Below are 16,611 nucleotides of genomic sequence, written 5' to 3'. Positions count from 1 at the left end.
CACTATCATTAATTTAATAAAAGCTATATTGAACTTTTATTACATGTGTTAATTCTTAATACAATTCCTTCCAAATAAATTATTTTTATATCAATTTTTCCTTATTAAATTAAATCTGATTGACATTTCTAAAAAATTGTTATTATTATATACAAAATAATTATATTTTAATAAAATCGATGAAATTTATAAATTTAGAAAAAAAATATGAATTACCGAAAAAGTGAATTCATTGCCTTTGATTTACAATCTTAAATAATATAAAATTTTTATATTATTTCATTATAATTTATTTCATTATATACATATATTTAATTAAAACAAAAAAGATTCCTGAAATTTGATTCTTAATTATAAAAAAAAAATGGTAATAACGAATATGAAGTTTTTTTTTGAATAAACATTTTCAATGAATCTAGAAATCAGTTACAACATTTTTATATCATGACAGTGACAAAAAAAAGAAGAAAACTAACCCATAAGTAACAATGATAGATGTACCAATATTCGCAACTCTACTCAAGCGTGGCCCTGACCGGAGGGTACTGGTAAAAAGAGGGGAAGGAAGGCCAGAGAAAGTAGGAGGTGTGCATCGTTTATCCCTCTTTGACGGGGTGGGCGTCCGACGATGTCTGCGTACGCCCCTGTTTAACGAACCTCTGCTTACTGCCAGCTATCAGGAATAAGCAACGACCAATCAGAGCTTCCGTCCGATCACTTGGCGGACGGCGACGTTGCCACCTTGTGTACCGCCCCACGGCAAAAGTAGTCCTCTCATAGCGGTATTCGTAGCCTTGTTTTCGCGAGGGACGGCCGACGAACACGTTGCGATCTACGTGCACGTGTTGAAATCACGTTGAAATTATATCGTGTATCGTGGTATAAAATCAGCATAATATTGTTTCCTGAACGAAGATTTCATTTAATCAAAGAACATTGATAGAGAGATTTTTGTTTTAAACGTCATAGAAAGAAGAGAGAATATCGGCATGTCCTATATCTTTACTTTTGGCGGCAATTTTGAACATAGTTAATTTTTTGGTGTTACAAAACCAATGATAAAAAATAGATTTATAATTAACTTATGTTTCATGTAATCATATTTCTTAAGAAAGATTACAATAATAACATACAAAGTGTATCGACCAAAAAAGGAGAACATAGATCGTTGACTACGATCACTGAGTAGTGTGCGCGCGCGCGCGTGCACATATCCCGTAACGCTTAGGATTTATCGGTATGTAGGTGTATGTATAAGCGCGCTTTAAAATTGCGAATATTCAATTTAATCATCTTTTTTTTCATCTTTTTTGAAAAAACTTTATAATTGACATATTATAAAATCTTTAATTAAAATTTAGTTATTCGCTACGTTCTATAATGGCCGTCTCAGAAACATCTCTTCAGCCGAACAGATGAAACAGAAAACGTACAAACATAGAAGAGCTATTATTCTGATTTTCGAAGAAAAAACAAGTGGCGGGAGAGAGTGCAGAGTGGACGTTTCTGTGGAGAAGCCACGTGCCATTCGTGAGTTAGGTGGAGTCCCATGTGCAAAGTGGGTGGAGGCTGCATCGTGAGGCTGCCTTCCCCGTTATCGCAGGTACATGAACGTGTTAGTGAGCGGACAGTCGACAAGCGACCGAGTGGGCGGGTGTGACGACATACAATGTATTTCTGTGTGGTAGTATACGCGTCCTTGCCATAGTGTGCGATATTTCGAACGTCAGCGGGTGGGGCGGCAGGAACAGGGGCGTAGAGAGGCGGTCCTCGATTGGGTTCTCTCTGGCCTTCTTTGTCTTTAAAGAGTGTTGTCTTCGCACGTGTCAATATCGTTTAAATTATTGTTTCTTATTTAGATGCTTCAAGACAGTTCATATGCATTGTTTTTTGTCGATTTTTATTAAATCGCAAATGAATTTTAAATTGTGTATAGTTTGATAAAAATAAAGAGAAAGGAGAAACAAAGCCAAATGCAGTATTCGAGCAGGGTAGTTACCATTATAGCTAAATTTGATGAAGATTTATATTTTAAATTCTTTTATAATACAATAAAGTTGAATATAATTTATGAATGGATCTTTCAGATTAAACGCTCTTCAAGTGAGCGTTTCCATATACTGCAAAATAAATAGTCAACCTAGTTCAGTATAGCAAAGAATGGATTCCTAGCATAAGAATATTCAACGTAAATCTAACGTTATTAGCATTAAAAATAAATTACAAATATATTCATCATGAAGCGAAGTTTGGATGGACGAAATATCTCTCAGGTGAATAATTTTATTTAATCATTTTTACAAAATTATAATAAATAGAAATAAAAGAAGTATTGATATTATTTTACAGGAGGAAATTGATGACCATGATCCTTTACAAACACAACAACAACAGCAACAACAGCAACAACAAGATGAAACTGAACAGCAACAACAATTAGAACAGCAAACTGGACAACCTCAAATTCGTTTTTTAAGTGCAAATGTTTTACAACATTTACAGCAACAGCAAGATGTTCAGCAACAAACACAACAACAACAACAGCCACAAGTTATTACTTTGCAGCAATTGCAAAATTTTGTGCCTTTACAGACTCAGCAATCACAGCATGATCAACAAAGGGCACAAACTATTTCTGTGCAGTCTTTACCTCAACAATTTTTACAGGTGAGAGATACAACTTTTTAATAATAAATAATTCAAATGTTTTTTTTTAAGATATAATAATTACTTTAGGGTGCTCAGTTGATTAGTACTCAAACTCAAGCTGCGCTTCAGCAACAACAACAACAAACACAGCAACAGCAAACACAGCAGCAACCACAACAGCAGCAACCACAACAACAACTCAGTTATAGTGTTATACCACAGATGCAAACTGTTAACATTGATGGACAAGAGGCACTTTTCATTCCATCTTCTGCCATGTCTGCTGCAGGAGGACACCATCAAAGTCAACCTACAATGCAATTTGCCACTGCTAATGGACAACAAGTCCAACTTGCTAGCCAGCAAGTACAGTTGGCTAATGGTCAAACTATTATTACACCACAACCAGTTAGTTTAATAAGAGCACCAAATGTCTTTCCCACTTCTATTATACAGAATATCACTGGACAGACTGTTCAACTACCAACAGGTATATATATTGTTTTTATAAAATTATTTTTATGATTATTAAGATAGTACATTTGATTCAATATTTTTTATTGTAAGGACAAAGTGTACAAGTTAGACCACTTCAATTTCCTATGCAACATGTTCAACAAACTGTACCTGTGCAAGTACCAGTTACAGCTAGTAATGGACAGACAGTTTATCAAACTGTACATTTTCCTGTTCAAGCATTATCCAGTGTTTTTAATGTGCCTGCTACACAAATGATACCACAAATTACACAAGTATATTGATTACATAAATAAAAATTTATAAATAATAATAAATATATATTATTTAAAATAAAATTTATTTGTAGCAAATTCCACAAGTAGCTCAAATAATTACACCAAATGGACAAATTCAGCAAGTTCAAATTGCTAATTTACCACAACTTCAAAGTTTACAGGTAATTATAAAAAAAATAATGAATTATAAAAAGAATTATTATTATTAAATCATGAGAATTATTATTATTATGTACATGATTTTATTAAAACAATTTTGATATAAGAGTCAGCAAGTAACGCAAGTAGCACAGCAACAAGCACAACAACAAGTAGTGCAACAACAAACTCAACCACAAGTAGTACAGTCTGTACAGCAACAACAACAACAACAGCAACAAGCAGCGCAAGCTCAAGTACAACAACAGCAGCAGCAGGTACAACAAGTTGTACAACAAGTGATACAGCAACAGCAACAACAACAAGTTCAACAAGCACAACAATCATCTGCTGCACCGTCGTCAACTGTAGCGACTTGGAGCACAACAGTAACAACTCCAAGTAATGTCCAGGTAAAAGATAGTAAAAGATATATATTAATATATTATATATATAAATATTTATTTTAATTATTATTTTTTTTATTATATTATATATATAAATATTTATTTTAAATTAAACTTTTTAATAAGTATTATATTGTATTTTTTATAGGTACTTGGAATTGGTGCACTTGGAAGACCAATGCAAGCAAACAGTAACGTAATTACTACAAAAGATGGACAGAAAATTGATGTGCAAACGCTATCGGCTTTAACAAGGCCACCGGATTCGGTCGAAGGTGATATAAAAGTAACTAGTATTGATGCCAGACAATTAGCTAGCGGTCAAGTTATACATATTCCTGCTCAATCAACACAGCCTGCTGTTCAACCTATAACAATTGCAGGTATCTATATTATATTACATGATTATTACATTATTACATTATTACGTTATTACATTATTTTTCTTATTTATATTTATTTATATTTACAAAAAGATTATTAACATTTTAATAAATATTAATTATATTTTATAGGTACACAAGCGCAACAGCTAACTTTAATTCCTGCATCTGCATTAGCAAATTTAACTGCCCAGCAAGGTAACATGATAAGGGGCGTTGGTAGTGGAAGTATAATGCAACTTCAACCTGCCGGCGGAATGAATGCGACAAATGGTTTTCTTCAGTCGATACCTGTGCAAAATATTCCAGGTTTGGGTAATGTACAAGTTATACCTGCAAGTGCTCTTCAGCCTGCTACTGTTCAAACGCTACCTGCAACAGCAGCTACACCTATTGTCGCTGCTCCAACCGTGCAATTAGATTCAAATGATCCGACAAAATGGCAAATTTTGCAAACTCTTCAGTCAAATAACACATTGGCAACACCTACTCCTACATCACATCAGCATCAAGTAACAACTGCAACATCTGCGAATATTGAAACGGATTCTAATAAGCAACATCGTAGGAGAGTTGCTTGCACATGTCCTAATTGTGGTGATGGTGATAGGTAGAATTTCAAAAAAAATTATTATTTATTCAAATTTATAATATAATTTTTTTTTTTATAAATTTAAATTATTTGACTAGGAATAGAGATATGACTAGAAAAAGACAACATGTTTGCCACATAGCAGGCTGTAATAAAGTATACGGAAAAACAAGTCATCTTCGGGCTCATTTAAGGTGGCATACTGGAGAACGACCTTTTGTTTGTAGTTGGATATTTTGTGGTAAGAAATTTACTAGATCAGACGAGCTTCAGAGGCATCGTAGAACTCATACTGGCGAAAAAAGATTCCAATGTCCGGAGTGTACTAAAAAATTTATGCGATCAGATCATTTGACGAAGCATATAAAAACACATACGAAGATTCGAAGTACGGTAAGAAAAGTTATGGTTTTATTGAAATTAATTTGATTTCTAGATGAACAAAAAAATGGATTATATTGAATATACTAAAAATTTATAGTTAAAAAAAGTTATAATTTTGAGATTATTTTTATGTTTTTTTTTTGTTTTTGTTTTTTTTTTTTTTTTTTTTTTTTTCTTAATTTAGGAAGCCGCTACTTCGACGCAGGAAGGTTCTTCCGACAGTCAATCTTCCACGGAAGAAAAAATTATTATTGCTCTCAAAGAGACGGAACAATCTGATATCGTTATTTCCGAGCAAATAGATGAAATAAAACCTCAATTGGCGAATCATGTAACAAATGAATAAAAAAAAAAGAATCATGTTTTTTTCCGCCTTTGAAAGGTTTAGGAATAAAAGAACTTGTTAAAACATTGATTGTTATGTTAACAACGTCGAAGAAAAATTAAAAAATCTAAATAGTGTTACGTTAATTACGGCGGTTTGCACAGATCTTGCAATTATTTTTTGCAATGAAAGAAAAAAAAATGAAACTTTTTACAGGGATTACCATAATTCTCGATATAGTGAATGATCTATTTTTGTATTAAATGAATTTTGTAAATATGTATAATAATTGTATATTAATTGTAAAAAAGAAAATTTTTTGCACAAAATGAATTTTACACTTATAAACGGTTTTTGATTTTATATGATTCATAGAGATTTTCAATCTTTCTCCTTAATATAGTGAAATTTTTATAATATATAGGGACAATAACATTATATTTAATTAATTTTTTCAGGTATATTATTTGAATAAAATAGTACGTAGAATAAAAAAATAAAAGGTAAGATGTTTAATTGCTTTTATTTATTTATATAAAAGCAGATTTTTTTTAAAAAAGAATTTAATTTCATCACTTTTATTTGTGTATTAATATATATTGATTATATTTTTTATAATAATTTCTAGATATATAATATATAATATATAATTTCTAAATAATAATTTCTAAATAGATATTTATATATATATATATATGTGTATATATATGTATATTTATATTTTTTTTCTTATATTTTTAATGTATTATATAAAACATTATTATTTTACAGTGAAAAACAAATGTGTATTTTATTTTTTAATCTTTTTTTTAATCTTAAAATTATTTATTACTTTTTCAATTTTTTAATATATTAAAAGAAAAATAAAAATTATTTTTATTATTGCAACTATTATTTAATTCCTGAATTACATGAATAAATTACGATTATACGAAATGGAATGTTTAAAAATGGATGTATATATCTGAAAAGCAAGGATGCGGATCTTATTTCAATAACCAATGGTGTTATAGTTACAAAGGAAAGAAGATATGTTCTCATTTTGATGGTATGGACTTTAAAAGTTTTCAGGTGTGGTGCATTCAAGTGTATTCGTATGTACTGTTCGATCAAATATGACTCGTCAATGGTATAAACAAACGCTTGAATTTTATCGAGATGTGGATTAATTTAATCATTTATACGTGTGACGAGTTTATTTCAACTTATATTTATCATAAAAAATAACAGTATATCTGAATTTTTTGAGTCTGGAAAATTTTAGAATGTTATAGATTCAATTCGTTCATAATGATTCAGGAATTGATATAAAGTGCGGTAGTTTCAAAGACTGTTCTATTCTGGATATAAAATCATTTTGTTAATTTTAGGTAAATTGTTTATAATTTATCATATTATATATAAACATTCAACATATGTTCTTAATAATCATAAAATTTATAATATGAATGTAAAATATTGAAGAAAATATTGAAATTATTTTTGTGCTAACCTAATTGTAGTGTTTTCTGTATAGGAAGTCTAATCTTATCTTATAAAATATGCTTCAGTCTTTGTATATTGTACTATTAATAATTTAATTATTTATAAAAATTGATTGAGATTTATTATTAAATTAATTATTTTGTTTTTATAATATATTTTTATCAGGGATAGTAAATATTTCTGTAAAAATTAAATATAAGGATGCCTGCACCACCTCCACCTCCACCTCCTATTTTCAATACATCTGGATCTAATATAGGAAGTCAAGATAGAAATTTACTTCTTCAATCAATTAGAGCTGGAAAAACTTTAAAAAAAACTATAACAATAGATAAAAGTGCACCTATAGTTAGTGGTATGTTGTAAAATATATTTATTTTTTTATAAATTATGTTTATAATATAATAATAATTATTATTATTTTAGGTAGAGTAAAAACTGAATTAGGAAACTCTTCTTCCTTGAATATCAAGGAAAATAATTCTAATGTAGTTAACAGCAGCATTAATGCAAATAATGGAGGACCTATAGGATTAGGTGGATTATTTTCTAGTGGCATGCCTAAATTGAAACCTATAGGATCTAGAATGACTTCAAATGAAAAGAATACTAACAATATAAATAATATAAACTTGAATCAATCAACTGTCCCTAGTATAAAAAGAGGTCCACCTCCAGTTCCACCACCAGCTACTCAAAAGCCACAAATATTTGCTCAGGTAAAAATTATAATTATATATATATATTTAAAAAATTATGTCTAAATAAATTTTAAGATTTTGTTTAATGTTTTAGAAAACAAATTCAATATCAGGACAAAATACTACAGATTATAGTAGTTCAAATACTGAAGCATCTAAAGGATTTGGAAAACCTACTCTTGCACCAAAACCACCTTCCACATCCTCATCTGCATTGCACAAACCATCACCACCTCCTAAAAAATTAAACTTAACTACTGGAGGAAGTGTGTCAAGAGCACAAAGTATGCGATTACCTAGATCACCTCCTGTGCTTGCTCCAACTCCATCTTCTCTTCATCAGTCTCAAGATTGTTTAAATGAAACCCAACCAAGACCTACAAATCGAATACTTAGACCTCCAATCGCGAAACCTCCATCTCCTCCAACTTCTAGAACAAATAATAATACAATTACCACTGCAACTAGAGTAGCACCACCACCACCTTCTAGAATAACTGTTAGTGCTCCATGTATACCACCTCCACCTCCTCCTCTTCCTCATCGTCCAACTCCTACTCATCAAAGATTGGCTCCACCACCACCACCACCACCAACACCACCTACAAGAAGTTCTTCTATGCGCAATGGACAGACAATGAACATTTTAGATTTAGAGCTTCGATTTGCAGATATGTTTCATTCTGTTGCAAATTTTCCATCGCCAGAACCATTTAAAGGATTTACAAAAATCTACAGTAGCAGAAATGGTAAGAATGATATACTTCAATGTCAATTGTATTCTTTCTTGAATCATAATATTAGACAATATACTGCAGAATTGTTTATGTAAATTTTATAATTTAAAATGGAGAATATTTATCACATTTTTGCATGATATTTTGCTATTAACAATAATTTATGATATTTGATTACTTTTTATATTTATATTTTATAGATTAATTAATTTATTTTGTTTCATAAATAAAAAATTTATTTTTTTTTTCACAAAGTAAAATTATGTTTGAAAAATAAATTATATACTAACTTAATTAATTTTGATTATTAATTATATATTAAAATATATTAAGAAATTATAAATATTTTATAAATTAATTAAATCATTAGCATTAATGATTAATTACTCATATTGCATGATGCATATTTTCAAAATCTAATCTGTTAAACTATCGATAATTCTTAATAAAAAAAATTAAAATTTATTAAGAGAAAAGTATTAATAATATTTAAAAATTCCAGCTGCAAAACAGCAAGCTCCTGCGCCACCAATGTCTTCTATATCCAATACAATGGTACCATTAAATACATCATCCGGGGGTTAATTGTGACAATACAGTACTTCTTTGGCATATTAAAAGTTTACAAATAATTTGTTATATTTATTATATCGTATGATTAATGAATAATTTTTAAAATATTACAACGAAAGAAAAAGAGAGTTTAGATCAACAAAAAAAAAACGGAATAAAATTAAAACCATTACATATTATAAAATATTCAACATTTTAAGTTCATAAAGAATAACATATCGATTTTAATATTTTTCGTAGTTATATATTTTTCCTATAAATTGCAGTATATTATACTGTGTTAAATTAAACAAAAAATTATTTTTAAAAAAATAACTGAGTTTATACATAAATAATTGATCGTGTAAATCATGTATATCAATGTAATGTTTTGAACGGTTTTATAATAAGGATAGAATCTTATATATCTTTATTTATAACAACGATTTTTTATTAACTAATATACAATATTAAATATCAGAATTCTTTTAGATATAATTTATTTTAGCTGGCAGTTAAACGATGTGAAACTTTCTTAATTCTATTGTTAAATCGAAGACTCAGTCTATTTTGCAAATTTTATGTTAATAAACAATGATTTTTCATAGCTCTTTTATAGCTTTATTTAAAATAGACAATATAATCTCCACGACAGCATCGATAAACAAATCAAAAATATTCATTATTCCAATATATAAAAATAAATATTTTTATTTTCTTGCAAGTTTCGAATTAATTGAAACTTTCACATCGGTAATTTAACTCGGAAAAATGCAAAAATTCATAATACAATTAAAATAATTTTTACATTTCGAGTTCCTTTTCAATGATCTTACGATATTCATCAAAACCTCCTTCGATGCATCGAACAGAACCTTCAGCACATACCCAAAGTTCAGTGCATACCATGCGAATTAATCTTTCATCGTGCGAAACTAATATAACACCTGCCTGAAAGATTTATTAAAAAAAATTGTAATATAATGAATAAGAAAATAGAAACAAATAAATTAAAAAGAAAAGTTTTTACCTGACATGCATTTAGTGCTTTACCTAAAGCTTCAATAGATTCAATATCCAAATGATTTGTAGGTTCATCAAGTACTAAAAAGTTTGGCATAGCAGCACACATTAATGCAAATGCTACTCTAGATTTTTGTCCTCCAGATAAAGAATTGATAGATTGCAAAGCTAAGTTACCACTTATTCCAAAACTTCCAAGCATTCTTCTATATTCTTCAATTGGTTTTCCTGAAATAATTAAATAGTATAAAAGAATATAGAATTATAAATTTTCAATTAATAATATATAAATTTCAAATAAATTCATACCTGGAAAATGATTTTGTAATAATTCAACTGGACATACGCGCATATCTAGTTGATCTACATGATGTTGACTAAAATATCCAAATTTCAAATTTCTATGAACATGCACTGTACCTCGTGTTGGACTTAATGCACCTGTTATGATTTTTAAAAGAGTAGTTTTACCGGCACCATTTTCTCCTACGATACAAATGCGAGATTGTAAGCTAGCAGTTAAGTTCACAGAACTGAATATATATGAATTATCATTTCCTCCAATATAACTAAAGGAGACTTCATTAAGTTGTAATATTGGAGGACTTAATGGTTCAACATCTGGAAAACGAAGAGTTACTTCGCCTTCCTTTTCCATTGGTTTAAGTTCTGGTCTGTTGAAAATAATAAAATTTTAAGTAATATAAAACTTTATAAAACTTTGTTTATTATTTAAATTATTTAAACTTATTAAACTTACAATTTTTCTAACATCTTGATTTTACTTTGTACACTAGAAGCACGATTGGCATTGTATCGGAATCGATCAATGAATTCCTGTACATGTGCTCTTTTAGCTTGTTGAGCTTCATATTCTCTCTGTTGATTTCTTTCACGTTCTCCTTTAGTTTTTGAAAATTGTTCATAATTACCTCGATATGCTTCAATTTTTTGTCCACGTAAATATAATATATCAGTGGGAACCTATTATTAAATATTTAATTTTCAAATATGTAATTTTAGAATAATAATTTCAAAAAATATAGAAATTTATACCGTGTCCAAAAAATTTCTGTCATGAGAAACAACAAGTAAAGTAGTTGGCCATGATTGTAAATATTTCTCTAACCATAAAATAGCTTTAATATCAAGCATATTTGTAGGTTCATCAAGTAACAAAAGATCAGGTCTAGAAAATAGTGCTCTTGCAAGAGCTAATCTCATTCTCCAGCCACCAGAGAAGGCTTTAGTTGGCCACGATTGTCTTTCAACAGAAAACCCGAGTCCTGATAAAATAGCACTAGCTCTAGCAGGTGCTTTGTCTACTTCTGCTAATTGCATTGCTTCATATATTTTAGCTAATTCTTCGCCTAATACATCCCCAGTTTTACCACCATCTTTTTCTATCATTGCTTGTAATTCTGCTTCTTTACTAAGTAACATACTTCTTTCTTGGTCACATTCTAATACAGATTCAAGTGCAGAAGTATTATCTCCAGCGACTTCTTGTTCTACATGTAAAACTCTTATATGAGATGGTATTCTTAATTGTTTACTGAAATGATTAGAATGAAATGGTACAAATAATTAAACAAGATATTTAATAATTGAAGTGTTATTATAGAACAATTTTAGTACCTAGATATCATTCTTAATAAAGTAGTTTTACCCAATCCATTTCTACCAATAAGGCCATAACGTCTACCAAATGCAAGTGTTAAATCAGCTCCTTGCAATAATATTCTATCTCCATATGCTATATCAAAATTTTCTATCCTAATATCCTGAATCTTATTTACATTGCCTTTTGTTTCCATTCTACTATCTTTTTTACTTGTCATTTGACTCGCACTAGCAGATTCTATACCTTGACTTGTGATATTAATTCGTCCACTTAATTCATTATTACTTCTTTTTTCTTGTTTTTGTTGTAATTTTGCTTCTGCCTTTTCTAATTTTTTAGCATCTACTTTCTGTAAAGAATTTTTTAATTTAATATTTTTTAATAAAATATATTCATGAAAAATTCTACAAAGAGTTGATTTTAGAGAATAGATTCTAGTTAAAATAAATATAAAAATATACAAAAAGATCAATTAGATGATTATTTATTAAATTATAAACAATTTATTAATTTTTTTAAGTTATATTTGCATTAAATAAAAGAAAGAAATAGAATGCGATAATAATGTAACAAAATAGTTTCATTCTTTTTTCATATCACATAACACAAATTCAATTATTTAATGAACTTAATAATTTAACTTAATAAATTTAATTAAAAATTTTTATATATCAAATTTTGGATTTTTATCTTTAAAATTGATTCTACAAATATTAATATATTTCATCCTACATACATATATATATACATATATATATATATATATATATATTGTTATTAAAAATTATCTTCAAGCATAAATTTTTACCATGCCATCATCTCTAGTCGTAACCCATATACTTTTTATTTGTTCTACTTGAGCTTCTAAAGTAGCAGCCATAGTCCCCAAGTGTACTGGAGCATTTAGTACTTTGTTCACTCCATTTTTTCTCCTTTCAACATTTTCATCATTTGAATTACCTTTTAACATTTCCAATAATTTTACACATATTTGCCTAAAATTAAAGAAATATAAATTAGAAACATATAAAAAATTATAATTAATATATTAATAATCACATTTAAAATTATTTAAAAAATGAATATATTATAAGAAATTATATTATTCCAAGTTAAAAAAATTTATCAATAATTTATCAATAAATTAAAAATTTAATGTTATTATAAGAACATATGATAATGTTAAATGATGATATAAAAAACGAGAAATTTGAACACGTTTACAGACCTAACCTCATTTTCTGTTTTTTCTGCAACCTCATGTAATACTTCTCCTATTGCTTCATAAACTTCATCTCCATCCTCGAAATCATCCTTAGAACTATCTAAAATACCTTCATAAATGCAAATATTATTTAAAAAAATATATATCATTTATAAATTATTATTAAATAATAAATATTTTTTAATGTTAGGTTATTTAAAATATACCTTCCACATATTGATACAAATCATCATCTATTGTGGGAAATTGACTACGAATATATTCTCCACAGATTGCCATGCCAATTAATGTGTTGTAACAAAAATGTTAAAAAGAATTTATTTTAAATGATTTATAAAACGATATTCTTGACAGAACCAGACGTCAAAATTCCTTTGAACACTGCAAACACATGTTTATGCTATTTTAGAATACAATACTACAGTCAAAAGATCATCCAGATAGTTTAATTAACATTAAATAAATTTTCGATATGCTTAATTCATATATGATTTTTTTAATAATATTTCGAAAAATCTCATTTCTGTTTTAATAATGTATAAAAGTTCTTCGAAATTCAATTTGATATGTATATAGAATTTAATGGTAAAGTAGCCATTTTGAAGCTGTCAAAACGATTTTTGTCATTTGATTGTGTGTAATATTTGTTTCATTGAATTTTGATATTTATTTATAATTAATATTCAATTTTTATGTTGCGGTCTATTTGCATTATTAAGAGTACATATAATCGAAATGATTTAAAGTCAATAGAATGCAGGATAAAAATTTATCACTATTTCGAAAGAAAGATGGCAAAGAAAGTTGATGGAAGTGATGTGAATTTTTGTAATGTAGACCAAAGTCTTTTCCTCAAAATTGTTTAATAATTATTATCAGATTTATTTAGCTTTATTTAAATTGTTTAAAGGAAGAGCAAAATACAGACCTGTATAAAATAGAGAAAATGGCGACCGACATCGAAGAATCAGACACTGATGATCATGAAAGGCCAGCTCCACCAAAACGGCAATGTACACGACTCAAAGCTACCGAAACTATTTGGGATATGGTAATTACGAAATATATATTATAAATTATTTAAATCCCAATTTTATATTTTATTCTTCTAAAAAAAAAATATTAAATAATAATAATATTTCAAAATGTATATTCCATTTGAGCAATTATTTTGTAGGAAAAAAGTTCAAATGGAAAAAAAATGGAACAAATTCAAGAAACAGAAAATGTTGAATATGATGATGTAGAAAAACAAGCAAGGGAAAAATTAAAAAGATGGCAAGCTTGTCAAGTTGCCAAGGGATATGTAGATAATACTATTAACAAAGTATTAGAAAATTACATTATGGGAACATCATCTTCTTATTCTCTAGAGGAATCCAGATTTCAATTATTCAGAGGAAATGATATGGAGGATACTGCAGTCATGATGGCAATTCGTAATCATGGTTTAGTTCAATCTGCAGAACTTGTTTCTCAATCCAATGCTTTTTACAGTGACAAAGCTCCAGGATATTGGACCAATAATGAATATACAGATCTGCATTGTTTTTATCCAGCTAATCATAAACCAGATAGTGGAAATTTTGAGAATTCAGTAGCTACTACATCTACAAATTCATTGAGATTGAATGATTCAAAAAATGCAGAAGAATATAATAGATTTGATTGGGATTTGGATAAAATAGATGAAAATGATCAACAGGAGAACTTTTTAGAAAGAGCTGTAGCAGAAGCTATAAAGAAAAAAGGGCTTAGTGCTCTAAGCGTTGATTATGGTTGAACAGTCTAAATATTTCATCTTAATATATGATTACACAATAGCATTGCATATAACTTTTTATCTTTGCAAATCCATTTCGATTTGTATAATAATTGCATAGATGATATTCATCAACAATTTTGCAACTAATTGTATTGTATTAGACAAAAGACAAAAATTTTTTCTCTATTTCTTTATTCATCATGAGCAGATGTATGTCCAGTTATGCATAGAGATTTATCATATACATATATTCCAAATTAAAATATTTTTGACGAAAAATTAAATTTCATTAATATATAAAAATTAATGTAGTACAAAGTTTTGTTTGCGATTAATTAAATTATATAAAATAAAAAGTTCAATCATATTTGATTTATTTAAAAAAAGAATTTTAAAAATTTCAAATACTTAATTCTAAATATTTCAAATATGTACAATAGCTTTAGATCAATTGGTAATTAATTTTATTAATTATTGTTAAAATTCAAAGATCCTAATTCATTCCATATAGTATTATATTGCTTCTATCCATTCCTGAAAACTATATTTTTTTGTAAATCATAATTTCTTACATGATATATGTTTTTTAATATTAATATAATGAAAAATATGTAATGAATTTTAGAAAGAAAAACGAATCTATTTTATGTAAGAGTATTAAAAGTACTTTCTTCTAACTTTTTCATTTATATACAAAAGCTGTATGTATTACAACATCTGTAAATAGATTTTTACGTATGAAACATATAAATAAAATTTTCATTCACGTTACACAACGATACATATTTGTACAGAACATATATAATGTGTTCTCTGTGCACATGATTCATATTTCTGGCATTTATGAATAAAGAGGTGTAAACAAATATAGTGATATGTTATTGTATAAAGAATTCCTGCAATCTATGTGATCTAAAAGCTGTAATTTGTTAATACTTGAAAAATTGATTAATTTTAAAACTAAATTTTTTAATAATTTTTCAATAATTTTATTATTATTATGAAACAAAGTTTTACTTAAAACTAAAAATAATTTTTTTTATTGAAAACAATTTAGAGATTTATAGTAAATTAATGATTTAGATAATATTTCTAATTCGTGAAATATAATATTCTTTTCTTATATAATTTTCTATGTTAATTTCCAGTTTATTATATTTTATTAAATAATATTATTATAATATTTTAATTCTTATTAAAATATAAATGTAAATCAAATTTTTATTATGATGAATTTAGACTTATATTATTTCATTTGATATATATAAAAACAAAAAAAATAAATTATTTTTTCTATATCAAAAAATAAAAAAATTCTTTATGAAAAATTATAAGTATATATATGGATACAAACATATTTCGAAATCTATTAAGATGAAAAATAATCAATTTTTTAATTTAAATTTTAATTTATAATTGATTTATTATATAGCGCATTAATATGAACAAGTAGTTTAATTGTATAAAATCAATAATATTTGCAAATTATGATATATTTTTCAAATTAAAAATGAACATGTCGAAATAAAAAAATAATATAATATGTAAATTGCGTTCAATTATCTTGTCTCCATCAAAAAGGTCGATATACGAGTGCATTATATATGCACATATATGTGTGTATGTGTGTGTGTGTGTGTGTGTGTATATATTATATATATATATACTACTCGACCATTAATCATACCCGTAAATCCGTACACGCATACTATTAAAATTTGCTATAATTTATATCGAACTAATATGGTGGAATTCTTATACAAAACTAATCATCAAAAATTGATGATATATTATTTAATAATAATTATTAATGTAATATACAATTTTTGAAATGTAATTTTTTTTTATAATATAAATTGATATATT

The 16,611-nt window shown here is 27.3% G+C and overlaps 4 protein-coding genes across 10 annotated transcripts; 3 read left to right on the top strand and 1 right to left on the bottom strand.

Moving 5' to 3' along the window:
* The first annotated feature begins 774 nt into the window (after positions 1 to 774).
* On the top strand, positions 775 to 5,824 carry LOC551928 (transcription factor Sp4). 3 transcript variants are annotated; one of them, XM_016913444.2, is made up of 13 exons: positions 775 to 1,237; positions 1,362 to 1,603; positions 1,860 to 1,991; positions 2,088 to 2,273; positions 2,350 to 2,667; positions 2,737 to 3,139; positions 3,217 to 3,401; positions 3,476 to 3,565; positions 3,671 to 3,955; positions 4,098 to 4,332; positions 4,465 to 4,942; positions 5,023 to 5,317; positions 5,493 to 5,824. In XM_016913444.2, the coding sequence occupies exons 4-13, from the start codon at positions 2,238 to 2,240 to the stop codon at positions 5,652 to 5,654; spliced, it is 2,487 nt and encodes an 828-aa protein (XP_016768933.1). In that variant the 5' UTR covers positions 775 to 1,237; positions 1,362 to 1,603; positions 1,860 to 1,991; positions 2,088 to 2,237; the 3' UTR covers positions 5,655 to 5,824. The 3 variants fall into 3 exon arrangements, with proteins under 3 accessions (XP_016768933.1, XP_006564632.1, XP_006564631.1); XM_006564569.3 differs by lacking the exon at positions 1,860 to 1,991; XM_006564568.3 differs by having other exon boundaries at positions 1,362 to 1,991.
* An 826-nt stretch (positions 5,825 to 6,650) lies between these two features.
* On the top strand, positions 6,651 to 9,359 carry LOC726643 (formin-like protein 14). Its single transcript, XM_001122365.5, has 5 exons — positions 6,651 to 7,003; positions 7,284 to 7,473; positions 7,545 to 7,837; positions 7,914 to 8,568; positions 9,059 to 9,359. The coding sequence occupies exons 2-5, from the start codon at positions 7,320 to 7,322 to the stop codon at positions 9,139 to 9,141; spliced, it is 1,185 nt and encodes a 394-aa protein (XP_001122365.1). The 5' UTR covers positions 6,651 to 7,003; positions 7,284 to 7,319; the 3' UTR covers positions 9,142 to 9,359.
* Positions 9,360 to 9,539: 180 nt separating this feature from the next.
* LOC413652 (ATP-binding cassette sub-family F member 3) lies at positions 9,540 to 13,396 on the bottom strand. 2 transcript variants are annotated; one of them, XM_397094.7, is made up of 9 exons: positions 13,187 to 13,396; positions 12,984 to 13,089; positions 12,564 to 12,750; positions 11,770 to 12,104; positions 11,188 to 11,686; positions 10,892 to 11,115; positions 10,441 to 10,805; positions 10,139 to 10,359; positions 9,540 to 10,059 (listed from the first exon to the last, which is right to left on the bottom strand). In XM_397094.7, exons 1-9 carry the CDS (start codon positions 13,257 to 13,259, stop codon positions 9,913 to 9,915), a joined length of 2,157 nt encoding a protein of 718 aa, XP_397094.2. In that variant the 5' UTR covers positions 13,260 to 13,396; the 3' UTR covers positions 9,540 to 9,912. The 2 variants fall into 2 exon arrangements, with proteins under 2 accessions (XP_397094.2, XP_006564630.1); XM_006564567.3 differs by having other exon boundaries at positions 12,989 to 13,089; positions 13,187 to 13,371.
* Positions 13,397 to 13,515: 119 nt separating this feature from the next.
* LOC552003 lies at positions 13,516 to 15,611 on the top strand. Of its 4 annotated transcripts, none has more exons than XM_006564564.2 (3): positions 13,516 to 13,565; positions 13,891 to 14,031; positions 14,158 to 15,611. In XM_006564564.2, exons 1-3 carry the CDS (start codon positions 13,563 to 13,565, stop codon positions 14,761 to 14,763), a joined length of 750 nt encoding a protein of 249 aa, XP_006564627.1. In that variant the 5' UTR covers positions 13,516 to 13,562; the 3' UTR covers positions 14,764 to 15,611. The 4 variants fall into 4 exon arrangements, with proteins under 4 accessions (XP_006564627.1, XP_006564628.1, XP_006564626.1 ...); XM_006564565.2 differs by lacking the exon at positions 13,516 to 13,565 and adding an exon at positions 13,573 to 13,808; XM_006564563.2 differs by lacking the exon at positions 13,516 to 13,565 and adding an exon at positions 13,573 to 13,813.
* The last annotated feature ends 1,000 nt before the right edge of the window (positions 15,612 to 16,611 follow it).

Source organism: Apis mellifera, linkage group LG8 (genome assembly GCF_003254395.2).
Source record: "Apis mellifera strain DH4 linkage group LG8, Amel_HAv3.1, whole genome shotgun sequence".
NCBI lineage: Eukaryota > Metazoa > Arthropoda > Insecta > Hymenoptera > Apidae > Apis > Apis mellifera.
Note: the sequence above shows the minus strand (reverse complement) of the source record. Positions and strands in the feature narration are given on the sequence as shown.